Below are 25,277 nucleotides of genomic sequence, written 5' to 3'. Positions count from 1 at the left end.
CCTGGCCATGACCTGTGTTAGCCATGGGCCCCTTGATCAGCTCAGGCCTCCTCAGGAATTGCCTCCCATTTTCATCCCTTAGGTCTCAGTTGGGAAGAGCTGTCCAGTCTGTCCACATCATTTCTAGCTGCTCCCCCAGGACGTAGGTCTGGAACTGGAACCCTCTTCTTTTCCTCTGGAAAGTGACATTTCTTTGGAGTATGGAGTCATTGGTTTGGTTTTCTGATCTTTGGGGGCAAGGGAATGAATTCCCTGGGACTTACTATTTCCCCAGACTTGAGGCCCAGATGATACCCAGTGAATGAACAAATGAATGAATGAGTTATGCCAGACAACCAAGTTCTAAGTCTGGAAAGGAAGCTTAGGAGCCTCCTAGAGGCAATGGGGGACTCTGAAAAGCAGGGGCAGGAGGGAGGAATACTGGTGGTTCAGGATAGGGGCTGCTCCCAGAATCGCTTGACCAGCAGCGGTGGACCAGCTAAAACCTCCTGCCCTGAAGTCTTCCCACTCGTCTCCGGCGGCCGGGCTGGGACTAGCCGGCCTGGCGGCGGGCACCGAGCCCGGCCGCGTCCGCACTCCAGCCAACAGGAAGAGAAAGAGCGAGGGCCCGGCGAGACGGGCCAGCTGGCGGGCGGGGAGTCCCGGGCGCCGGCGCTGGGAGCTGGGGAACCCCCGCCGGCGCCTCCCCGGCTCGGTGTGCGGGGCGTGGGGTGCGGAGAGCGCCCTCCAGAAAATGAGGCCCCTTCTGAGGGCTGGGACGTGCCCTAATGGCGGGCAGGGGCGAGGGGTGCCAGGGCGGGCGGAGAGGCCCAGACACTGAGTGGCCGGCCAGGGGAAGCGGAGCGGCTGGACCCCCGGCGGCCGCCGAAGGAGGCGGGGCCTCGTGGGGGCGGGTCCAGGGCGGGGGCGGGGCCGCGGCCGGGGCCGGCACCTGGGTGAGGTCGCGCCGCCCCGCCCCCTCGCACTTCCGTGTGCCGCTGCGCGGGAGCGAGAGGCGGCGGACCCGGGATCCCTCGAGCGACCCCCGGCGTTCGCCCGCCGCGCCGAGGCCCGGGTTGTACCTCACCGGCCGCCGGGCCCGTCCGGGTCGGGCGCGCAGCGACCCCATCCGCGCGCGCGCCCGGGAGCCGCGCGGAGAACCGGACCCCAGCCACCGCGACCCCTGGCGCCTGGCGCTGCGCCCGGAGGTGAGTGAGGGCCGGGCCGGGACGTGGGATCGGGCAGCCCCGAGGGCGCGCCGCCCCTCCCTTCCCCTCCCCGCTCCGGTTCCCGTTTCCGAAACTGAGAAACTGAGCCGCGGCCGGCAAAGGTCCCGCCGCGCTCCGAGACCCGCCGGTGCCTCCGTGCCCCAGTCCGACTGTCTGGCCCTGTGTCCAGGGGTAGGGGCCGAGGGGCTCTCGTCCGTCTGCTCCCGGCCCTGCTCTACCCGCGTGTGCCCCCAGCGCCTCCGAGGGTCCGCCGTGCCTTCCGAATTTCTGGGCCCCTCTGTCCGTCCATCCGTCCCCAGCCCCTCAATGTTCCCCTGTCCGCCTCTCCCTAGTACCCATCCGGCTGCCCTTCGCCTCCCTTGCGCCCCATCACCCCACCCCCACTGTACCTCCCACCACCCCCTAGATCGCGTCCTCCGGGAGCGGCGACCCCGGCCGACGCTCGCCGCCCCCCGCCTGTCCGCCGCCTCTCCTTTTCTACCACGGAGCTGAGGCCAGGCCGCCCGCTGGGCCTCGCCTCCCGCCCCTAGGACCCTGCCCGGCCCAGCCGGCGCGGCGCCTCCTTCTTGCTCTCTCTCTTCTTTCAGTCTCTGTGTCTTTCTCCCCATCTGTCTCCGGGCTAGGCGTGGCTGCAGCCTCCACCAGCCCCCCTTCCCGTCCCGCCCCTACGCCCCTCCTGAGCCCCCTTCTCCAGTGGCCCCTTCCCCATCCAGATGCCACCCCCGTGGGGGCCCAGCCAGGAGAGGGGAGGCATGAAGGTGGGCACCGTCAGAACTGCTCCACTTCCCCAACTCCGGCATTTGTCCTTGTCAGGGAGGGGAGGGCCCCACTGAGGCGCCCACTTGAACCGGGTCAGAAGGATTTGGTGTGAGAGGGGGGACGTTCCTTTCTCCTCTGGCCCCTACCCTATGTGTGTGGACCCTGTCTTCCGCTGAGTTGCCTCTATTTGTCATGTGGGTGTGCTGTGTATTTGTCTCCTTGTGTGGTCTTTGTCACCGGGTCTGGGACTTGACCCTGTGTGTCCTCTTAAACATGTGTGACTTGCCTGTGTGTATGTCTATTTGAGTGTCCTGAGGCTCTGTGTGCCCTTTGCAGCTATGTGTGTACTATGTTCTTTGTACTATGTTCTGTGTTGGGATGCGTGTACCCGTGTGCCTGGAAGATCCCGTGTTGCACACTGGGTATGTCATAGTGGCCCACTGGTTATGAGCACACACAGCCCTAAGTGTCAGCCCACCAGGCTCATGTGTGAGTGTCTGTATAAGTGTGTGTATGTGTGTGCACTTACATGTTCTTCTTTGCCACCGAGCCTCTGTGACCAGGCTTGACCTCGTCGCTGAGGGAGGGGACTGGTCCCTTGTGTTTCCTCGTTCCTGCTGTGGACTGAGCTGGGGTGTGGTGGGCAGGCCGATAGAGGGCAGTTGTGTGTGTGTGGTGTGTGTGTGTGAGAGAGAGAGATGTGGAGGTGTTTGGGCAGCTGTACCTGGCTATAAGGTGGTATGAGGGATCTGGCATGTGACAGGTTTGGCTGGGGGCGAGGCTGAGCGTATGACTGGTGGGAGACTCACAGTCTGACTGTATGAAACTGTGAGGATGTGCTCGGGGAGTCATTGTGATTGTGGGGAACTGAGAGTGCTTGGGCGTGGGTGTCAGTAGCAGGAGGCGATGCGACAAGGTGTGTATTGCCTGTGCCCTGGGGTGGCAGTGCTGGGAGGGAAGGTGAGAGCCCTGGGGTGTGTGTGTGTGTGTGTGCGAGCACGCGCGTGCATGCGCACGCGTGCGCATGTGGGAGGCCATGAGGGTGTGGATGTGCACGTGACCCACTTAAGCCTAGCCCTGGCTCCTGGGGAGATGGGGAAGGCCTCCATCTCTCACCTTCCTTCCACTCTTCCAAGTTCACAGACACCTGAGGTCACAGTGTTGTGACCAAGACCTAGGGCTCTGGACCCAGGAAAGATCTGGGTTCAAATACTCACTGTGCCTTTTAAGAACAAGAGCTGGGAACGAGGCCTCTCTAAGGTGGGTTCCTTATCTGCAGAGTGGAGAGAGTTGTGAGGACCAGAAGTGCTGTGTCAGAGGTCCTTTAGTACAGCCTTGGTCCATAGTGAAAGCTCAGCACATGCTAAGTCTTGTTAGGTGACCACTCACCTTCCCCCAAACTGTATGGTCCCTATTCTCCTGGGAGCTGGAGCTAATAAAAGCCCAGATAGTCCCAACCCAATTTCCTGCCCGTGACATATCTGTTACCCCCTCCCATCGCCTTGACCAAACTGCTTGTGGAGGGAAGGTGGCTGACAGAGACCCCACCTGCATGCAGCCCTGTTGAGCCCACATGATACCCACTGCCAATCTCAGCAGCAGTGATGGGGACAGAGTAGTGGGGGTGATTCGAAGCTGTGACTGCAGGCCGCTGACACCATTTAGCTGGCACAGCTAATTGGAGTTTAAAATTAGAAATAACTTAAAATGCAGACAAAAAGATAAAGTTCAGGTATGCCTTGGCCCCAGGGGAGTGGTGATGGGGGTCTTCAGCTGAAGGGGGGGCTCACATGTGGAGAGGAGAGTTTTTTGTGGAGGTCTAGCCTGGCTTGCAGAGAAGGTGCTCAGGCCTTTCAGCCAGGAGACCCAGGGTACCTTGCTGCCCTTGCTGTTCCTTCCTTCTAGGATCTCTCTGGGCCTCAGTTTTTTCAGCTGTATACTGGGCACAACAGTAATGAGAGAAACACCTGAACTAGAAGGTGCAAAACAAAGAATAAAAAAGTGTCACTATTCATTTGGCACTCTCAGTGTGAGTTCAGCATAGCAGCTGGCACACCGCATCATTGGAGACTTGGTACCACCTGGGGAAATGTAGTCTCCCCACTTTAAAGATGAGACAAACTGAGGCTCAGAGGAGTTACCCCAGGCCACAAAGCAGTGGTACCTGATTGTAGCCTAGGTCTCCCAGCCCACAGGGTAGGCTCTTGAAGGCAAGAGGATTAGGAAGAGCTTTCTTGCTGTGTCTGTAGTCTGGAAGTGCTCCAAGCGCTGAGACATAGTGTCCTGACCCCTAACATGGAGCGGCCACATAGGCGGTGCCCTGGAAAAGCTGGGCTCAATACCCCATTTCACAGAAAAGGAAGCCAGGTCCAAAGAGGCCAAGGTCTCAGAACTAGACAAGGCTGAACCGGGCCTATGTGGGCCATGCTGGGGCTGACTGATGGGGAGAGCCTGTTTGGTGGCGCCTCCCGGCTCAGCTGTTTTCTCTTGTTCCTGCAGGTCTGCTGGGAACTGGCCCAAGTGAGGGCGGCGGGCCTACTTCTGGTGGTGGTTGTGTGGCAGGGGTGGCAGCAGGAGCCAGGACTACGGGCAAAGGGGAGCCAGGAGCCCTAGGTAAGATGATGTCCTCTCAGGCAGATGGACAGATGGACAGTGTGCAGGGATGGCCTTCCTTTTGGGCTCCTCCCCTTCCACCCTGGGACTGGAGTGGGGCTGCACACAGAGTCCTTGATCTGGGTATGGGGCCTGGGTGAACAGAGAGGGTAGCAGTTAGTCCTGCCCCTGAGAGCTCCCTGCCTGGAACTGGCTTCTGGCCCAGGGAAGGCTTTGGCCTTGGAGCTCAGAGGCCTGGGGCCCACCAGTGGTTTGGTGCCAGGAGTGGTGGCGCTGTGCTGGTCAGTCGGAGAGGAGGGGTGTCTAAGCCAGGGTGAGGGTGGATGTAGTATCTTTTCCATGGCCCCTTTCTCTGCCTCAGGCTGTCCTTGTCATCACAGAGGGAAACTGAGGTTTGCCTTGGGCCCTGTAGGGGTTGGACACTGAGCTGGGAATGGAACGAGGTCTCCCAGCTCCTGGCACAACCAAGCTCTCTTTCACACCCCCGTTCTGCCATTTCTCTGGCCTCTCTGGGGCCACCAGGAGAGACTCTAAATCCCCAGCCCCCAGATTCAGGGTGAGCTGGGAGTCTCTAATGCTGGGGAAGGCTGCACTCTCTCAGGCCCCTTATAAAGCTAAAACTTCCCTCCTTTGGGGCCAGACTTGCCTCTTTCGGCCCGCATCACGGTGGGTAAGAGTGAGTAACCCACTGAGTGTCCAAAGTCCAGTGAACAGGATTCTGGGGAGCACTGGGGGGGTGCTCAGGGTAGCAAAGGTGTTCTTCCCCCAGGAGTCCTCCCAGATCAACCCCTCACTCTCCCTCTACCTACAGGTCTTGAGGGTGAATAGATGGTGGGGGCTTGGGCTCCCCCTTGAGGGGAGGGCAGGAGGTCAGGGCCCTCACTCCTGGAGTGGACAAAGGCAGGGTCTCACTGGGTCTTCTGTTTATGCAGCCTCCCCTCAAACCTGGTGGGAAGGAAGTGATGTGTCATTGGCTGTCTGGGGGGCTCTGCTATGTGAGGTCAGGGGGCCATTCCCACCCACCACTGAGCCTCATTCCTTGAGTTCAATTACTTAACCTTGACACCAGCCCACTTTCTACTCTCAAACTTCACCTACCTCACCGGCATAGACATAGAAACACACGCAGGGAGACAGAAGCTGAGCCGCACTTGGCACCCATACCCACAGACCCACGAGTGCCTACACACGCACCACACCTGCACACACACGTACACAGGTGTTCACATGCACTGACCCGCAGGCACGCTCAAACACGCACACAGACACTCACCCAGTCATCGGTGCACTCAGACGCCTGCCCACACATACCACACTGTGCCCATTCTGGGTCAGGAAAGGGGGGTCCTTGGTCAGGGTCATGGCTTAGCCTGCATCTGGCACTGAGGGTGAGGTTTGAGGTGTGGCCGTGACCACAGGCCCTCCAGGGGACAGGGCCATACTGGGAGGTGAGCTCTTCCCAGGCATTCACCAGCTATCCTGCCCACCTGGGCCAGGCCTCCAGGCTGACCAGGGCTTGGCACGAGGGGGGAGGGGGGAACAGTGGGGGGGAGGGGCCACGTCAGCTGTGCTGGCACCGTTTGTGGCTGCTGCCACAGAGGAGGAAGTGGGCTGCCTGTGGTCATGGGGCGGGGGTGCTCACAGGCGGGTGGGGGTCCCTCTCAGCTCCTCTGTCCCCTTCAGGTCTGTGCCTGGTGTACGTGATGCTGCTGGGCCCTGGGGACTGGGAGGCAGGCAGGGGTCTTCTCCTGGGGCGGTCTGTGTGCTTTCCAAGGCCTGGGCCCGAGGAGAGACCGTCCGAGGTGTTTCCGGAGGCTCACTTCCTCTGGGCTGCCCAGGAAGTGGCTTTAGAGTGGGACTGACCAGCTCTCCATCTGTGGCTTGCTCCACCCCAGTCTTGCCTCCGAGGGGGGCAGTGTCTCGCTAGTGGATTAGGTTGACCGACCAGGCCTGGACAGAGACTCAAGGAGTGGGGTGGGGGTGCTGAGGCCACTGAGTCCCCCGAAGCCCCCACGACCCCAGCTCCTCTCTTCCTCCCGGCTGTAAGCTGAGGCTCAGAGCATTAGCTCAGGCAGGGATGACCCCGTGTGTGTGAGTGACATCAGCTGGGTTGCATCTCTGGGATTAGGCAGCTCTAAGCAGCCGTATGAATGGACCCAGGCAAGTGGCGTTGACACCCAGTGCCTCGGTGTCCCCCTCTGACACCTGAGACCGTGACAGCATCCACCTTTTCCAGGTTGTGCTGGAAGCAACGGATGATGTATGCAAAGTAGCCCGCAGCGTGCCCAGGCACACCGTTTGTGTTTAAGGAGTAGAAACTGTAGTTGTATAGAGCACTCAGCACCTGGTTCATGGTAACTGTTTGAAGAACAGCAAGCGGTACTAATGATGGGATTATTGTCATCTGATGGCCTGGGCACAGGCCCAATGTCACAGGGCCAAGTGGATGCGGAGCCCACCTGAGAAGCCAGGTCTCCTTTCTGCCACCAGCAGCAACGCCGCCGGGCAAGGAGGGTTCTGTTGTTTCAGTAGGCTCTGCGTTCTCCGAGAGGAACTCCAGGGTGGAGCAGCTGTGCCCGCTCAGGGGCCCAGCCCCCTCCTGCTCTTCTCCCCCTCACTCCCTTTCAAAGGGAAAAACATAGCTCTGACAAATGATTGCAGGGAAGGGAAAGTCAGGCCGCAGCTGCCTGCTGCCCCCGTGACCTCCCGCAGACCCCTCCCCTGCTCTGGCCCCCTGTGGGACATGGGGCTTGGGAACGCTGAGGCTGGAGGTGAGAGGGTGGCTGGTGAGCCCTCCCGCCAGCCTGCCTTCAGACCCTTGGAGTTGGCCTTTGTGCTGGGGAAGGGGGCGGACATGTGGGGCTCATGGAGGCTGGAGGCGTGGGGGGAGCTGGAAATCCCCTTACACACATCCATGTATACATCCTTGCCATGTGGCAGCCGCTGGCAGGGACCTGCCTGTCCCAGGGACACGCATAGGGTCCGCCCAGTGAGGGCTGGACGGAGCTTTGGCTTTTGCTATCCAGGGCCGAGGGGCTGAGGGCCTTGGGCATGGAGTGGTGTTGATAGTGGTGTAGCAGGCAGGCAGGAGCCCGGAGCCTGGAGGGCGGGAGATGGGCAGGGACCTGGGCTAGAAGTGTGAGTGAGGGCATCCTGAAGGTTTAGGTGCAAGACCTCTGCAGGCATCAGACAGATCTGGCTTCAAATCCTTGCTTGATATTTACTGGCTGTGTACTCAAGCCAGGGACTGGACTACTTTGAGCCTCAGTCACCTCATCTGTGAAATGGGCAGATCAGGAAGTGTCCATCTGAGACCTGAATGATGAGAAGGAGCCAGTGTGTGTTTTGGGAGAGGAGCAGGAAGATGAAACAGTGAGCTCAGAGGCTCCTGAACGGAAAGGAACGTGGCTGTTTATGGAACCAAAAATGGTCGCTGGGGTTGGGGCTGAGGAGCAGGGCAGGGTATGGCCAGGAGGCCAGGGAGAGGGATCTGGGCTCATCAGAAGGGAATGGGAAACACTGGGGACTTGAGCAGGGGGTGACAAGATCTGCTTTACTGTCTTAAAAGACCTGTCTAATCACTGGGGCAGAGGGAGCGTGGGGGCCAGAGCAGAGGATGGAGGGTAGTGAACAGGCCTGAGGAAGGCGATGGTGCCCAGGTGGGGCAGTGATGGAGAGAAGAGAGAATTTCCGGATGGACAGGAGGCAGAAGTGATAGCCTTGCTGTGGGGGGAGAAAGGGGAGGGTGGAAACGACCCCCAGGTGTCTGGCCTGAGTGATGGCACTGCTAGCAGACCAGGAGCACTTGCGTGGAGAATGTCAGTAGGCTTCCTTTGGACATGTTTGAGCACCTCCAAAATGTGGTGAGGTTGGGGGTCCTGGAGTTCAGGAGGGTCTGGGCAGAAAGTCCTGAGAGCTGAGAGTCGAAAGCGCATAAAGCCCAGACTGGAGAGGAGACGGTTCAGCAGGCGTCTGGTAGGTAAGTTTGAGAGGCCCTGGTACAGGGCTGGGGTGGCTGTCCCTCGAAGGTCCCTGCCAAGGTCCCCAGGAGGGCAGGCTGTGGTGGCTGAGCCACTGTTTTCACAACAGCCCCGGAAGCTTTGGATCATGTCTATGGCTGTGTTGGGTAAACAGGTACAGTGGAGTAGCCAGTCGCCAAGGCCTGAGGCTGGAGCAGATGTCTGCTTGCTGTGGGCTGCTGGGGCTGGGGGCAGGTAGGAGGAGAACTGCATGGTTGTTCATTATCAGAGCTGGAGAAAGCTGAGAGGTCTCCATTGTCAATATAGGGAGACTGAGGTCCTGAGAGAGACAGTAGCTGGTGGGGGGGTTTGCCAGTGGACTCAGCTGTCTTTGCCCAGCCTGGTCTCTTTCCAGAGGAGCAGACCAGAGCCGGGCACCACAGGGCTGGGTGGCTTGAGAGAGCCCCTTTACCCACGTATCTAAGGAAGTTTGGAGGCCCCTATGGCTATCAGACAGCTGGAAGTGGGCGGTGGGGCAGGTGGGGAGAGGGCCTGGTGTGGGGATGACAACGCTGATAAGGATGCCAGTCCAGCTGCCACACTCAGCACCACCTCCTGGGCAGGGCAGGATCTTCCCTTTCACAGATGACGCCACAGTGCCTCGGCCAAGCTCGCAGGGCACTCAGGGCAGACCCGACCTGAGCGAGCCCTGTGCAGCCCACAGCCAGCCCCTGCTCTCCAGTTGCTCTGTTCACTGCCCACCGTGGGATGCACACCACGGTCCTGCCCCTCTCCAGCTTTCTCCCGATCCCGAACGTGGGCAGGCATCACCTGGGCCCCGCTCACCTTGTGGGGATGGGTGGCAGAGCCTTGGATGGCCGTCTCACCTTCTCCCAAACACGAAGGCTAGTGTTGGCAGTAAGGAAGATCACGGGGACTCTGGAGGAGGTGCACAGAGAGGGGGCTGAAGAATGGAGGCCAGACGGGCCGTTCCGGGGCTAGAACCGGAGAGTCCCTCTCCGCCCCACCCTGGGAGCTGCCCCATGGGCTTTGTGGCTTTGGGCGAATTACCCGCCCTCTCTTTGTCAGGTGTTGCCCCCGGCCTCGCCCCCAACCTCCACGGACTTCCCCCTCAGACAGGGGGAGGCTGCCCAGCGATGAGCCTGCCCGGCCCACTCCTTCCCTTGTGTGCTTCGGACTTTGCCCGGGGCCGGGAGGGACTTTCTCCGCCTCCCGCAGTGGGGAGGCCCAGCCTGCCTGATGTCCGGCTGCCCTTCCCTCCCCTGTCCCCAGCCATTGAGCCCCACGGGCTGCAGTAGAAAAAGCTGCATTTGACTTTCTGGTGGCGGACCCTAGTCAGGCACACGGGGGTCCCTCTAGGCCTGTGAGCTGACCTCTGCCGGCCTGGAGTGTGTCTGTGCCCGTGTGCGCGCTTTGCGCTCGCGGAGCCCTGTGTGCACACGGATCTCTCTGTGCGGGTGGACGCGTGAGGGTGTGCATGTCCTGTGTGATCTGTGTGGGCCTGGATGTCTGGCAACGTGTGATGGCCGGTGAGCAGGGGTGTGTTTCTTGGTGTGTGTGTCACTGAGCTGTCATAGGAGTGTGTGTGCCTTGTGCCTGTGCTTACTTGCTCTGTGTGTGTGTGTGTGTGTGTGTGTCCAACTGCGAGCAGGGCTCCCCACGTGTAACGGTGGGTTGCTGGGTGTGCCCGTGTGTACACACATGTGTGGTTATTCTGGGAAGGGCCCTGACATACCGCCCACCCCGGCTCCTCACAGAGGCCCCTCGTCCTGTCTTACTGTGAAGGGATTTCTTCCTCCCTCAGGGGTACCTGGAGCCCTCCCTCTGGCTGAGCCCAGGGCTCTCCCAGTGCTAGGCCCGCTGAGTGACTCAGGCCTGTGCCTGGTGTGGACTGCTCCCCCCCTGCAGGTCCCACACCCTGCACGTGCTGCCCGGGGTGAGGGTGAGCCAGGCGTAGCCAGGGTTCCAAGGCCTGTCCCTCTTACCCTTCCAGACCCTCTGGCCAGACGGCCCGTGGCACTCCCATGGCACTCCCGTGGCACTTCAGTCTCTCCGACTGAAGCCCTTCCTGAGGCAGCATCCACGCCCGCCCACCCCCGCCCCCATCCCCGACCCCACGCGCCGACAGGCCCCTCCGGCCCCCATTGGACCCCAGCCCTTGTCGCTGCCTGAGCGGCAGTCATCTCCTCTGTAATTACACGTTTATGTGACTGTCCCCTGTGAGGCCGTGAGTGCCACGGGCCTGGTGTGTCTTCTCACTGTGACGCCTGCTGGCTGGGCCTGAGTAGGGCGTGACCTGGGGCTAGGCTGGGCCTTCGAGACCTACAGCCCCCACCCTATCATGTGCAGAATCTTGTCGCCACAGGCATGGGTTTTCCTGGGGGGAAAGCCTGGTGTTTCATTGGTTCTGAGGGAAGGACAATTGCAAAAGGTTCACTTGTGTTGCCCAGGCCTCACCTCTGCTTCTCATCAGTGGGCCTGGTCAGCCAGCAGTGGCGGTGTTGAATGTCCCCAGGACAGTCAGATGTGTGACCAGAGCTGAGAAGGCTGAGCTACAGGCAGACACCCAGGTCCTCTGCTGAGCGTGACTCCAGACACCTGCGCAGGGTAGCTGGCGGGGCACAGGAGATGGAGGAGCAGCTGGCTTCCTGGCAAGTGGGGAGGGAAGGGCTGGACTTCGGAGCAATCTGTAAGGATATCTAGGAATTCAGGGGGACATTCTGGCCGAGGGAACAGCATGTACAAAAGCAGGGGGGCCGGAAAGTGAGGCACGTGTTCACAGAGTAGCCAGGGGTAAGACTTGAGGTGGAGAGCAGGCCAGGGCCAGGCTGAGGTATGGGCCTTCTCCAAGGGCAGTGGGAGCCCAGGAGGTTGCGAGCTGTGAGCAGAATGGTGCAGGGAGGGACCAGGAGTGGTGACAGGTAGTAGGGGTCACTGGGGAAGGGGAGGAGAGTCCACAGCAGTGGTTGGTCTGTGCGGCTGAGAGAGGGGATGAGGAGTCTCGGCTGGCGGATCTCGGCTAGTCTTGCAGGGGAGCAGGTGTGGGGAGCATCCCCTCCTCTGGGACTTGGCCATGACCTGAGACGGTGGCTGATCCTTCTCCCAGGATGTGGGGGCTGGGGCACAGGCCCTGGGGGAAGGGCCTTGGGTCTTGCTCGCCCTTCCCCTCCCCCACCTCCTGTTCTTCTTGCTGAGCCCACTTCCTGGGTTGTGAAAGCCCTGTGGCCTCCTTAACTTGCTTCCGTCTGGGAAGGCCATCTGGGGAAGCCAGCCTCCCAGCTGAGCTGCTACCCGCCTGCCTGCCCTGCCCTGCAGCTTCTGCCACGCCCAGCCCCCTTGCCTTGTTGCAACGCTGCCTGGGCCAGCCCTGCTCCCTCCTGCAATCACACTGCCTCTCACTCTTCTTCCTTCCCACTCCCAGGGCCTGCTGTGTCCGCCGCCCTCCGTTCATCCCTCAGCACCGCTGTGGGTTGGCCCTTGAGCTCCGCCCAGGCGGGGTCTGTGTCCCTAGAGGGCCTAGGCAGACACTGCCCCACTTTGCTTTGCTGCCACCGTCACTAGCCTTGTCTGGCAGCAGGGGGTGCCTTCCATGGGCAGGTGGCAGGGGCTGCCCCAGGCTGGGCGGCTGTGTGGGGGGAGGGTTGCACAGGCGGGGTGTATCCCCCTCTGTTCAAGGGAGCCAAACCCTAGACCCACTAGGGGCCTCAGCTGATCCCACTCACCCTTGCTTTGCTTGGCCTCAGCCTGCCTGCTCTTGTCCCCCTGGCAGACTTTGTGAGGGATGTTCCCTCTTCATTCTCACACTCTCCCCGAGAGCAGCCTGCCCAGGGCCTTTCTTCTCGAGCCCTGCTTTGCTCCTCTGTCCAGGAAACATCACCCTGTGGCCTGTGAGCAGAATCAAATGCCAGGGAAGGACTAGGGTGGAGGGGTCCCAGCCAGTTCTGGGGGCCAGGGAACCCTCATTGTAGGACCCGGTCCTCAGGTCCCCCCTGTGTACAAAGAGGAGAGGCACACGTCAGTTTCTGAAGGCCCATCTCTTGGAAGATATTTTGGCTTGGTGGGTTTTATTTTTACCTCTAACAAAATTGTTATCTAACAAGTTATATGTGATTGTTGTGGAAAAATGAGAAAATGCATTCTAGTTCCTGAGAGCGCCCCTCAGTCCCGCACCGGCCCCTTTACTGGAACACGCTCACGCACACATGCGGATGTGTAACGTGCATACTTTTCCTCCGTGCCCCAGGAGCTTCAGGTGGCGCACACTGGTTTCCTCGAGGGCCCACTGCCCCCGACTGGCTGGAAGCAGGCTTCGGCTGCCCTGGAGGGGGCAGGCTGCCTGTTCTGGTCTGGCCCGGCCCTGCCTTTCCTTACTGTTGGTCTAGGGTAGGGTGGGGAGCAGGGCCAGCAAGCCCTCGTCTCCAGGGGCTAGGATCCAGCCAGACCCTCCCCAGGTTTCGAGAACTGGAGTCTGTCCCAAATGGCTGGGACAGGAGAAAAGGTGGCAGTTTAGGGGTCTGTCCCACCCTCTTTGTACAGTAGTGGGGGCCAAGGCCAGGCCTAGGACCAGCCTGGAGGGGGTTGGGTGGTCAAGCACAGGGGACCTGTCTCCTGGTGCCGTCACCCCTCTTCTTTTTCTTCTCTGTCCTTATGGATGTATTTGTGTTTATTGCTCCCAGCACATTTATCTATCTCTGCCTCTGCCCCGTCTTGCCCTTCATCTCCTCTTCCTGACTTGGCATACCAGAAAAAATGTGGGCTGCAACATTAGGGAGGCCTGGATTCAGATCCCCCTTCTACCACTTACCGGCTGTGTGATCTTAGGCAAGTCACTTAACCTCTCTGAGCCTGTTTCCTCATCAGTAAAATACCCACTTCCGGGAACTGCACAGGGATAAAGTGAGCTAATGGCATTACAAGGTTGGTCTGGTATGTGTTGGCCTCAGAGAAGGGTGATCGTTCTTATCAGTGAGGGCACTGATTCATACCCAGGCCCTTTGACTCCAAGTCCAGTGCTCCCTGCTACAGGGCTGCCTGCGCTGTGGGCTAGAGAAGCAGGAGAGTAGAGCCTAGGAGGCCACAGGCGGTCAGGAAAGGCCTGGCTGGCCTCAGCTGGCTCCAAGGAGCTGGTCCCCATGGAGGCCTGTGTGGAGTCCAACCCCTGCCACCTCCGTGGCCCTGCAGAGAGGGGATGAGGTTGAGCCAGTGGCCTTCCTTTGGGGCCTATGGGCCTGAGCCAATTTGCATGGGGCTATAAATAGTTGGCCCACCTTGCTTTTGTGCCATCACTTCACCCCCTGGCCTTCCCACCAGTGTTCAGATGCTCTGCAAGGTAGGTGGGCAACTCTGGCTCCGCTGTGCGGGGGATCCTGGTGTGCAGGGGGCCCAAGACCTCTCTCGGGGTCACGTGGCCGTCGCGGGAAGAAGATGCCGGCTTGTGGTGTCTATCTGCCTCTGGGGGTCTGGGTAGTGCAGTTGCGGCGGAGGAGGTGGTAGAACCTGGCCGGGGCCCGTGCTCTGGTTTTAGTCCTGGGTAGTTGGGGCTAGGTGAGCTAACCTAGGGTTCCTGCCAAGTAGCCCCAGGGCAGCCCGTGGGTCCTCTCTCTCGTGGCTGCGGCCTGGCTGTGCAGGTTCGGGGCCAGGACTGGGGCCTGCTGTGGTTGTGGTTTCCCCTCCGGCGGCTTCTAACTGACTACGAGCGGCAGCTGCTCTGCGTGTGCTGCAGAGCTGGAGGGCAGCTGATGACCCTGTCCCTGCCTCGCAGCCCTGGGTGGCCCCACGGATGGCTCTACTGGGTGACCCGGAGCCCACGGGCCACCTGGACTGGGCCCCGAGGGGAGGAGGAGCTGGCCGGCGGGTGTTGGGGCCCCCCCCCCGCTGCTCCAGGATGAGCAGCTCTGTTCCTGGAGACTTGGTTTCCTATCTGAGAGGTGAGGGTCAGTTATCAGGACCACGTCTTCCCGGGCTGTGGGGGGCGTGGAGTGGAGGTGGTGGGAATGTGAGTGCACTTTGTAAGAGGTGAAGGAAGGTGCACAGGTGAAAGCGGGGTGCTGTTGGTAAGAAGGGGTGATGGTGGGAAGAGGCCCCCAGCCTGAGGCTTGTGGGGTTGGTGCTGGCTCTCGTCCTGTACAAGTTCTCATCACTGTGACAGCCCTGCAGCGAGGGACCGTTCCTCAACTGGAGGGTGGGGATGACTGAGACTCAGGCCGAGTGACCCGCAAAGTCCCACAGCCAAGGCAGTGTGGGCGACAGGGTCTTACATGCGGGCAACTTGACCGTCATTTTGCCATCTGGGGCTGCCCTGACCTCCTCTCCCGTAGGAGCCCAGTCCCCTGCAGCACAACTGCTCCTCCTTTGTCCCTGCCCACCTGCCCACTCATCCTCCGAGACACTCAGGAAGTCCCTCATGGCCCCACCCGGGCCTCCAGGTTATCCCATTGGGAAGCGTGAGGCTGAGCCACGTCTGCTGGGGGTCAGGCCCTGGGATGTGGACGCAGACACGTGGCAGATGTGTGCTGTGTGGGGGCCCTGCTGATCACTCTGGACCCCCAGGCCACACAGGGTGGCAAGGGGGGCACGATGTCCTTTTTCCTAGAAGTTTGGGACATCCACCCAGACTCCTACGCATGCTCCCGGCCAGGCCCATGCAGCTCGCTTCCCACTTCAGCACTGACTGAGTGCCCGCTGCCTGCCACCCACTCACACATCCTTGCAGGCACACACATCTCCATGGCTGTGTAGTCACACCCATAGGTGTGGCGCCCCCTCCCCCTAACACCAGCTTGCACACTCGTGCCTGCTTGGGCACAGGGAGGAGGCGGCAGCAGCCCACAGCTGGCTTTCCCTCCCTGCCTGCTGAGTGGTCACTGTGGCTGGCCTGGCTGGTCTCAGACGTGAGCTCACACACCCACTCTAACCCGTCTGAGTAGGAGCCAGGCCCAGGCAGGGGACATGGTGGAGTCTGCCCTGCGTGGTCCCTCCCCTCTACTCGGGCCGCTGGCTTCAGAGGACTGGCCGGGCCATTGGGCTGGGCTGCAGGCTGAGATCAGTGTTTCCTGTGAGCTCATCTGGGCTTGGAGCTCCCAGCAGGTCTGGCTGCTGATCTGCGGCCGTGTGGAAGAGATGGGGGGAGCTGTCCCGAGGGCCAGGGTGGCAGTTGCCCGAGCACACAGGTGTGTGCGTGGGTAGGGGTACATGTCTGAGTCTGCCTCTGTGCCGACATGTTCAGGTTGGAGCGAATAGTATACACGTGGATGTTCGTTGACGAGCGTCCCTGCAGCCACAGCTGTGGCGCTTCCGCCTGTGGGGCCTAGACCCAGAGCCAGGGTCCTTGCAGGTGTACGAGTGTGCACCTGTGGGCTTGCCCGGCTGAGCATCCTCCACGATGACAAGCTGGAAGACCCCCAGGGTCACCTGCAGTCATCATCGATTTGAGGAACTGTGAAGAATAGGGGCGTGTGGGGCCAACCTGTGTGGTTTAAAAAGCAAATTCAGTGTTACATTCCATGTTAAAATAGTTTTATATTTGGAAAAAATTAGTCTGAAAGTGCAGACAACCTTCCAGGTAGGCGAGAGGGCCTGACCCCAAGGAGCTCAGATTCAGAAGTGTCCGGCACGCTGATGTGGATGAGGCCTTTCCCTAGCCTGGCCCCAGACAAAGTGGGTACTTAATTAGTAGAATCCTAGCTTTAGATTCTGGTTCAACCTCAGGATTTCAATTTCCCATCTGAAAAGTGGGGGTGATCATCTTGGCCCTACTGCTTGCCTTGGCCCTACTTGTCTACCTGGGTACTTATGAGCAAAAAACAAACTTTGAAAACCAAGGAGGGCTGCATGGGGCAGGGTGCAGGGAGGAAGAGGTGCTGTCCTGCCCATCTTGGCTGGCACTGAGGTGCTGGAGCCCAGCACGTACGAGGTACCAGCCATTGGGTGTTGAAGGAAGCATTGAATGATTGACTCCCCAGTGAATGATGTGGGAGTCACAGGCTCACGCGCCTCCAGGGCCTGGATAGGATTTGGAGAGAAGTGAAAGGGGGCCTCTGAACTGGAGTCGATTGGCAGGGGTGCCCAGCAAAGGGGGCGGTGCCAGTGGGCTTGTGTCACATCTTCCAGTTTCACCAGGGGTGCCACAGATCTAGTCTGACATACAACTTCTCAATTTTAACGTTGGCGACTAGGACTAGTGCATTTTCAGCACCACGTGGGGCAAATTCAGTGCTGTGGGAGTCCTGGGGGGAGCGGATACCTGACCACCTCCCAGGGCTGTCCCTGCTGCCTGCCTCACGCCTTCTGTCCCCACAGCCCCGCTGCAGGCCCCAGCATGGCACCGTTCCTGCGCATCTCCTTCAACTCCTATGAGCTGGGCTCCCTGCAGGCCGCGGACGAGGCAAGCCAGCCCTTCTGTGCTGTGAAGATGAAGGAGGCACTCAGCACAGGTAGAGCTGGAGGCTGGACCCTACCTGTGCTGCAGCCACTGGCAGCAGCCAGCGGGGTGGGGAGTGCAGAGTCAGGAGGAGCCAGACGGTGAATCCTGTGATAGAGGAGTCCAGACGAGGAACCATCCCAGGCTGCAGTCAGGGAGGCCATCCTGGAAGAAGCAGGCATCTCAAGGCAAGAAGCCATTCCTTCTTGCTTCTGCCCTCACCTAGTGAACCTAGCTCATCTCTTATGTCTCAGCTGAGCTGTCCCTTCCTCTAGGAAGCCTTCCCCGACCCTTAGACTGGAGCAGGCCACCTGACCATGGGCGGGTCTAGAACAACTGACCCACAGCTGTGATTCAATGCTCACTTGAGGGGTGAACTGATTCATGTCTCTGCCCAAGACCAGGGCTCTAGGAGGACAGTACCACGTTCCTTGCCTCCAATACCGCGGTTAGCATGTGGGAGCCCACAGCAGTGTTCACTGAGTCAAGGCATAAGGGAAGGTGACATCTAAGAGGGCCTGGAGGAAGAGGGTCACAGGAAGAAGGAACAGCGGGAGCAAAGGCCCAGGGTGGAACCTAGCGGGGTGCCCGGGGGGAACTGCCAGCATTTCTGGGCTCTGCAGTGAATTGTGAGGGAGATGGGGCTGGTGAGGCGAGCAGAGCCAGTCCTGAGGACTGAGGAGTGGAGACTTGGGCCCTTGGGGAGAGAGCAGGCAGATTCCACATGATGGAAGGCTGAGGGAAGGCCCGGGAGGGAGACGTAGAGGGGCCCTAGCCCAACCTTGCCTGCCTGGCCCGTTGCAGAGCGCGGGAAGACGCTGGTGCAGAAGAAGCCCACCATGTATCCCGAGTGGAAGTCCACGTTCGATGCCCACATCTACGAGGGCCGCGTCATCCAGATCGTGCTGATGCGAGCTGCTGAGGAGCCAGTGTCCGAGGTGACGGTGGGTGTGTCGGTGCTGGCCGAGCGCTGCAAGAAGAACAACGGCAAGGCTGAGTTCTGGGTGAGGGGCACAGCCACAGTCACGCACGTGAGTGGGTACGGCCGAGGGCACCCAGCCGCTGGGGCAGCTCTGCAGCCGACAGCCTGGGTTCGAATCTCGGTCCTGCGATGCATCAGATCTTAGCCCCTCTGAGCCTGTTTCTGAATCTACTAAAGGAGAAGCTACTAAAAGAACTTCCGTGGGGTCAGTAGTTTTGATGAAATGAGCAGCTGGATGTGAAGGGCTTACTGCAGAACCTGGCACGTAAGCGGTGCTAAAGAAAGCCCTCCTTGGTATCGCAGCCGCTTTTTACCCTTGTAATTCTGCAGAGGCAGGATGTGCACGTAGTAAAACATCTCCAGCTGTGTGAAAGGGTGGGTCCTGGCCCTGGCACCAGGTCCCCCTTCTCAGAGGCCCTCATTATTCCCAGTTCTGTTTGGAATCTTCACAGATATTCCATGCCTGGGCAGGCATCGGGGAGCACCAGTTATGATCTTCCACAGCAGGGGGCCTGGGGGAGGGGAAGGCCCATGGCCTGCCACTCACCTGCTGACACCTGGGCCCTGCAGGTGCACGTGGCCATACATCCCTCGTGGCTGTGGTGTCAGTGTTGGCAGCGCATTCCTGCCCTCTGGGGTTACCTGTGGGCTCCTACAGCCAGGGTGTCCTTGCCAGGAAAGACCTGCGGCCAGGGAGATTCACTCAGCCTCCAGTGAGGGGTGAAGGAACTGGGCCGAGAGAGAGCTTGACCTAAGGCTGCACCCACCCTTGAAGAATCAGGCAGAGACGCCTGCTGTGCTCCCTGTCCGCTACCCCAAGGGACACTGTCAGTCACCGGCCCTGGGGGAGCTGAGGGTCCTGCCCTTAGGACAAGCCAGTCTGTGTGAGGAGACTGGACAGACCAAGCCCCCCAATGGAGAGAGAGAGGACCAGCGCGCTGTGTCAGCAAGCGTGTGTCTGTGTGGGGGGATGGGGTGCCTCCATTCTGAGATCCCTGTGAAGGAGGCAGCCGGGGTTGAGGGTGGGGAGTTTCCCTTCCCACTCTGTTCCCGGGGCCATGTGGCCAAGCTGGGTGTGGGCTGGATCCTTTCACTTCCCCAAATGTAATAATACCCCTGGGTGAGGGGTGGGGGCGGGGCTCAGGGGTGGGGCCCTGCCCACTCTGGGCAGACAGGTGTCCTGCTAGGCCTCCAGGACTCCCTGGGCCTTGAGGGACCAACCATGGGGGCGGGTTCTGAGTCTGGCTTGGCCCAGGCCCGCCCTCATTGACTCTCCCGCCCTCACCCCTGCAGCTGGACCTGCAGCCCCAGGCCAAGGTGTTGATGTCTGTGCAGTATTTCCTGGAAGACATAGGTAAGCCCCTCCCTAGCTAGACTGGTGACGCAGGTTCAGAGGCCAGAGCCAGGACGGAGGTTTAAGGAAATAGCCTCTGACAGCGGTCTGTCCAGGACTGCCCTGGGAGGGACTGAAGGGCTGTGGCCCCTCCCGTGGGCTGGGGCTGACTTCGCCGCCACCGGGCCCCCCAGATTGCAAGCAGTCTATGCGGGGTGAAGACGAGGCCAAGTTCCCAACGATGAACCGCCGTGGAGCCATCAAACAGGCCAAAATTCACTACATCAAGAACCACGAGTTTATCGCCACCTTCTTCGGGCAGCCCACTTTCTGCTCTGTGTGCAGAGACTTTGTCTGGTGAGGCTGGCTGTGCCCGCTGGGGTGGGGCGGGGGAGAGAGGGCCCCCAGCGCCGGCGCTTCCCGGCGCTCACCCTACCTGGACGCTTTCCTTTCAGGGGTCTCAACAAGCAAGGCTACAAGTGCAGGCGTAAGTGTCTCCACAGCCCGGTCTGTACACACGTGTGTGCGCACGTGCCCGCCTGCGTTCATTGCAGAGCCTGTGTCCCTGTGTTGGGACAGCATGTCTGGGTGAAGCCTGTGTGCGCGTGAGTGTGTGCACGTGAGGCTTTCCATGGGGGAGTGTGTGTGTGGACGGTGGCTGCGTCTGTGAGCTGGCGTGCCTCTTCCCGATGCCTCCTGTTCAGTGACGTCACGTTGGCAGCCTGAAATAGGCCCCCGTGGACGACAGGCACAGAATCCGCCAGGGCTGCACGTCGGGGCTCTCTCCCCCCAGAGAGGCTATTAGACCTTTGCCAGCACATCCCTGGCCGCACGTGTGCTTCTCCTTAGAGCTGTGTGCATCTGGGTACACACGTACGAGCACACCCTTCTCCACAGCGGTGCGAGCACGAGGCAGTGTGTGCTGGCGGTGGTGAGCACAGGCTCTGGAGCCAGTCTGTCTGGGTCTGAATCCCAGCTCTACCACTTCCTAGCTGTAGGACCTTAGACGAAGTTACTTAACCTCTCTGTGCCTCAGTTTCCTCATCTGTAAAATAGGGATAATAGAGTCATTGTGCGGATCAAGTGGGATAAAATATGTAAAGCTGTATTTTAAGTGTGGCTGGTGCATGGGAAGCATTCTATGTAAGAAGCCCTGTCATTATTACACATGCTGTGTCCATGTGTCCGAGTGTCTTTATGTTGGGGTGCGTCTGTCAGTGTGTGTGTGTGTGTGGTGGGAGGGAGAGTGAGAGAGCTTAGGAGCTGCTTGCTGTCCTGGGCCACAAAGAGGGCTCCCCTGCCTCCGGTTCTCTCACTGCCATCCCCCCGCCCCTCTCTTCTGCCCCCCTCCCTGCCCACTGCCCACCAGGACTCCTCGAGCCCTCCCTCATCTCTGAGACCCGCCAGATCGGCCTGTCCTCCCCACCCTAGCCTTCCCAGGCTCCTCCCACAGGGACTGGCGGGAGGAGGGAAAAATCAAGCTCGAGGCCGAGGCCTCTGTGGGGTGTGGGTGTGGGCGGTCGGGGAGAACGGTGGCTTTGTGTAGAGGGCAGGACGGGGCCGGCGGGCGCCAGCTCACAGACTCTGCCCCTCCTGGGCCTCCCCGTCCCCCTCCTGGGCCTGCGCCTCCTCAAGAGTGCAACGCTGCCATCCACAAGAAATGCATCGACAAGATCATCGGCCGGTGTACGGGCACTGCGGCCAACAGCCGGGACACCATAGTGAGGCCGGGCCCGGGCCCGGGCGGGAGGGGTTCGGGCGCGCCCCACCCCTTCCCTGTGGGGTCACCCTTCCTCCCCAGTGTTCTCGGTCCTTCCTTCCCCTGGCCTGGCCCCTGGGACCCCTGGGTTTCCCAGTCCCCACGCAGGCCTCTTGGGGATCTTGCCACGCATGGGGTTGGGTCAAGGAGAGCTAGGGAGTGAGGAAGGGGCTGGAGCCGGCACGTGACCCGCCCCCAACCCTGAACCCCTAGTTCCAGAAAGAACGTTTCAACATCGACATGCCGCACCGCTTCAAGGTTTATAACTACATGAGCCCCACCTTCTGTGACCACTGTGGTAGCCTGCTCTGGGGCCTGGTGAAGCAAGGATTAAAGTGTGAAGGTGTGTGCTGGCTGGGCGGGGGCTGTGGTGGGAGGGGAGGGGAGGGGAGGGGAGGGGGGGGGGAGGGGAGGGGAGGGGGGGGGGAGGGGAGGGGAGGGGAGGGGAGGGGAGGGCCCACCCGGGGAGGGCCCACCTGGACCCTAGGACACTGCGACCAGCTACGGCTGCCTTTGCCCCCTCGCTCGTGGAATCTCCCGTGGGGGAGGGCCCCGGGCCCCTCCCCACTGGCCCGACAGACTCTGCCATTTACTGCTACGTGACCACCGGGAGGTGGCCCCACCGCTCTGAGCTCCATGTCCTCAAGTGTAAAATGGGTTAGAGTCGAGTAGGCCCCAGACAGTCACTGAGGGGAAAGCGGGCAGAAGGTGCTCGGCCAGGGCCCGTCTGACACCAGCTCAGCACGTGCTCCTCGCAGCCCTCCCCCACCTTAAGGCTTTACTGAAACGAGACCTCTGGAGGAAAAGTGGCTTGTCTAGCTTGTCCCAGACGTTTGTTTTTTCTTTTCCTTCTTTTTTTTTAAAATTTTATTTATTTATTTATTGGCTGCCTTGGGTCTTCGTTGCTGCGCGCTGGCTTTCGCTAGTTGTGGAGAGCCAGGGCTACTCTTCATTGCGGCGCACAGGCTTCTCATTGCAGTGGCTTCTCTTGTAGAACACGGTCTCTAGGTGCGCGGGCTTCCGTAGTTGCAGCACAGGCTCAATCGCTGCGGCTCGCGGGCTCTAGAGTGCAGGCTCCGTCGTTGTGGAGCACCGGCTTCGTTGCTCCGAGGCATGCGGGATCTTCCCGGGCCAGGGCTCGAACCCGTGTCTCCTGGGTTGGCAGGCGGGTTCTTAACCACTGGGCCACCAGGGAAGCCCTCTTTTCCTTCTTTAGATAATGAAAGATTTGAGGTGCTTGTGATGGCTTCAGATACATCTTCTTCTAAAGGCAGGAAACCCAGCAGACCCCGCCGAGAGCCCTCTCTCCTGCTCTCTTCTCCATCCCTCCCTGCCCTTGGCTGGGCCCGGGGCGGGGGCACAGCCCTCTTGGAGCCTGCTGTCTGCCTGCCGGGCAGGGGCCCTGATGGCCCTGCTTCTCTCCCACCCCAGACTGCGGCATGAACGTGCACCATAAGTGCCAGATGAAGGTGGCCAACCTCTGCGGCATCAACCAGAAGCTCTTGGCCGAGGCCTTGAACCAAGTCACCCAGGTGGGCAGGCGCTGTAGGAACCTTGGACAGAGGGCGGCGGGGCTGCGGACCAGTCAGGGCTCATGGCCTCTCCTGGGGAACTGCAGTGAGGGGTGTTTATACCCAAGACCCCACTTCGGCAAGATCCAGTTCAAGGACTGGGGATTAGAGGGTGGTGGGCTTGTTCTCCTAAGAAATTAGTTATTCAAGCAGTGTTTTTCCTGAGGGTGAACCTGGACAACCACAAGGTTGGGATGCTTGGAACTAAAGGCTTTATGTGTATATGTTTTGCGTGTGTGTGTGTGTGTGTGTGTGTGTGTGTGTGTGTGTGTGTGTGTGTGTTTGGGTATGGGTGGAGCTTGAAGGAGGCCACAAAACTTTAAAATTCTAGAATCTATCACAAGTGAGGGGGGGAAGAAAAAGTGAAGGCAACACAAAAATCTATTGAGTAAGTGGTTGGGAAGGTAGGGTTCAATTTCCAAAACTTTTGTTTGTAATCAGTGCCTTCCAGATCACCAACTCGTCTCTGTGCTGGAAGAGTGTGTGTGTGTGTGTGTGTGTGTGTGTGTACGCTCTCACATACGTGTACACGCACACGTAGCACCTGGGGTCCCGGGCTCTGCCCCGCTGTCCCCCATTGGTATTGAGGGTGGGGTTATGGGTTGTTGGGGGTCCTCCTTCTGGGTTGGGAGTTCTGACCGTGGAATGACCTCTGGCCCCCTGACCCCCACCTCCCTCCAGAGACCTACCCGGAGGTCGGAATCCGAGACTACAGAGACTGTTGGGATCTACCAGAATTTCGAGAAGAAGCCAGGAGTCTCTGGAGATGATGTCCCAGGTGACGCTGTGCCCATTCCTTCCAGGAAAGCCCCTGCCCCCCCACACCAGCACGAGGCCCAGCCTCCCCACACAGCGGAGTGCCACCGGAGAGAAGACACTTCCGGGGGCGGGGAGACGCAGCAGGGAGGGACCACCCTCTGGGCCCCAAGCAGAGCAGAGATGTGAGTCTGAAGCTTCTGTCTCTCGGGCAGGAAAGACCTCCGAGACCTATGGGACCTACGGCAAGATCTGGGAGAGCAGCACCAAGTGCAGCATTGAGAACTTCACTTTCGTCAAGGTCCTGGGCAAAGGCAGCTTTGGGAAGGTGAGGGCAGGCAGCCCAAGGGACCCGGCCTGGGAATGCGGGAGTACCTGCTTCCCACCCTCCCTGGCTGCATCCGGGTTGGGTGGGGCCCCGCGCCTGGCCTTTGGTCCGGCCCTCCCCTGCTCAGCGCCCCCGCCCATGCGTCAGGTGCTGCTCGCAGAGCTGAAGGGCAAGAAGGAATTCTTCGCTGTCAAGGCCCTCAAGAAGGACGTGGTTCTGATCGATGACGACGTAGAGTGCACTATGGTGGAGAAGCGGGTGCTGGCGCTCGCTGGGGAGAGTCCCTTTCTCACCCACCTCTTCTGTACCTTCCAGACCAAGGTGCCTGGCTCGCCCGCTGCCCGTGCCCCTGGCCCACAGCCCCCCTCCGTCGCTCGGGTCAGGGCCGCGTCTCCCATTGAGACGCGCCAGGGCAGGGCCCAGTCTTCCTCCTCAGACCACTTAAGGCAGGGCTGCGTCCCCGCTTCCTCAGACTCCTCAGGGCAGGGCCGTCCTTCCCCTCGCACGGCCCCCAGGGCAGAGGTGTCCCCCGCTGCCCGGTGGGGCTTGCCCCTGGTGGTCCTCGTGAGGGAGCCTCCCGCTGCTTTCTGTGCCTGTGCTCACCACCCTCCCGCCGCAGGACCACCTGTTCTTTGTGATGGAGTTCCTCAACGGGGGCGACCTGATGTACCACATCCAGGACAAAGGCCGCTTCGAGCTCTACCGTGCCACGTACGTGAGGCCCTGGTGGGGGAAGAGCCCTCTGCCCAACTGCCTTCCATTCCTCTTCCCTCCTCCTGGAGAAGCCAGCCTGGGCTGGAGCTGGGGTTGGAGAGACTCAGGGTGGCCAGGGCCATTCCCCGCCCCTGGGTGAGCTGTGGCTGGAACACAGCCTAGACATGCCAGGTCCTGTCCCCTCCTTGGGCCTCAGTGGGTGGGTGATCGGGCACAATGCAGGACCCAGGTGGGTGGCCCCCAAACTAGCATGTACCCCCGAGCCATATGTGTGTGCACATAGGCATGTCTGTAAATGCATACACTCTTAGGACAGAGATTGTCTGATTTGGAGCTTTTTTCTTCACAATTTTCTTTTCTGCCTTGGCTACCAGCCCCTACTTGCCCGGTACGAGATGTGCTTGATCAGGTCCAGGTTGTCCGGGGGGTTATTTGCAACATTTCCTGTCCCTGGGGGTGGGGATGAAGACCCAGGGAGACGTAGGGGCTGCTCACAGAAATCTCAGGATGCTTTGTGTGTGTGTGTGTGTGTGTCTCATCCAGGTTTTATGCGGCCGAGATAGTCTGTGGACTACAGTTTCTACACCAGAAAGGGATCATTTACAGGTGCGGGGATCGGGAGGTGGGGGCTGTTTAGGAGGGGAGGCCCCAACCCCATCCTATCCCCTGAAATGCTCTGAGTGGGTCCCGGTCCAATGGTGGCCCCATCTCCTCTTCGAGTCAGTCTTTAGTCGGGTACGTGCTTAAACCACCTACTGCATTGCTGGAATTCCTTGTGGCCCTTTAGCTGAGGCTGGTGCAGCTCCAGGGACTGGGAACTCCCTGCTCATGCTCGACACCTTTGGCGGGAGTGCA

The 25,277-nt window shown here is 60.2% G+C and overlaps 1 protein-coding gene across 3 annotated transcripts in view; it reads left to right on the top strand.

The window, feature by feature from the left end:
* Window positions 1–976: 976 nt before the first annotated feature.
* The window catches only part of PRKCD (protein kinase C delta), a 28,936-nt gene continuing 4,635 nt past the window's right edge, over window positions 977–25,277 (top strand). The window contains exons 1-15 of one of the 3 annotated variants that reach the window (XM_057706281.1): window positions 977–1,187; window positions 4,467–4,580; window positions 16,859–16,992; window positions 17,784–17,983; window positions 19,255–19,315; window positions 19,489–19,651; window positions 19,750–19,781; window positions 20,930–21,015; window positions 21,267–21,396; window positions 22,485–22,585; window positions 23,306–23,402; window positions 23,596–23,708; window positions 23,856–24,029; window positions 24,328–24,419; window positions 24,966–25,028. In XM_057706281.1, coding sequence (XP_057562264.1) covers window positions 16,878–16,992; window positions 17,784–17,983; window positions 19,255–19,315; window positions 19,489–19,651; window positions 19,750–19,781; window positions 20,930–21,015; window positions 21,267–21,396; window positions 22,485–22,585; window positions 23,306–23,402; window positions 23,596–23,708; window positions 23,856–24,029; window positions 24,328–24,419; window positions 24,966–25,028 — 1,427 coding nt within the window. In that variant the 5' untranslated portion in view covers window positions 977–1,187; window positions 4,467–4,580; window positions 16,859–16,877. Of the gene's footprint in view, window positions 1,188–4,466; window positions 4,581–16,858; window positions 16,993–17,053; window positions 17,168–17,783; window positions 17,984–19,254; window positions 19,316–19,488; window positions 19,652–19,749; window positions 19,782–20,929; window positions 21,016–21,266; window positions 21,397–22,484; window positions 22,586–23,305; window positions 23,403–23,595; window positions 23,709–23,855; window positions 24,030–24,327; window positions 24,420–24,965; window positions 25,029–25,277 lie in introns of those variants that run through there. The other 2 variants (XM_057706282.1, XM_057706283.1) reach the window with 2 other exon arrangements.

Source organism: Hippopotamus amphibius, chromosome 13, assembly GCF_030028045.1.
Source record: "Hippopotamus amphibius kiboko isolate mHipAmp2 chromosome 13, mHipAmp2.hap2, whole genome shotgun sequence".
Taxonomy (NCBI): domain Eukaryota; kingdom Metazoa; phylum Chordata; class Mammalia; order Artiodactyla; family Hippopotamidae; genus Hippopotamus; species Hippopotamus amphibius.
The sequence above is the reverse complement of the archived record's forward strand: the minus strand, read 5'-3'. Positions and strand labels throughout refer to the sequence as shown.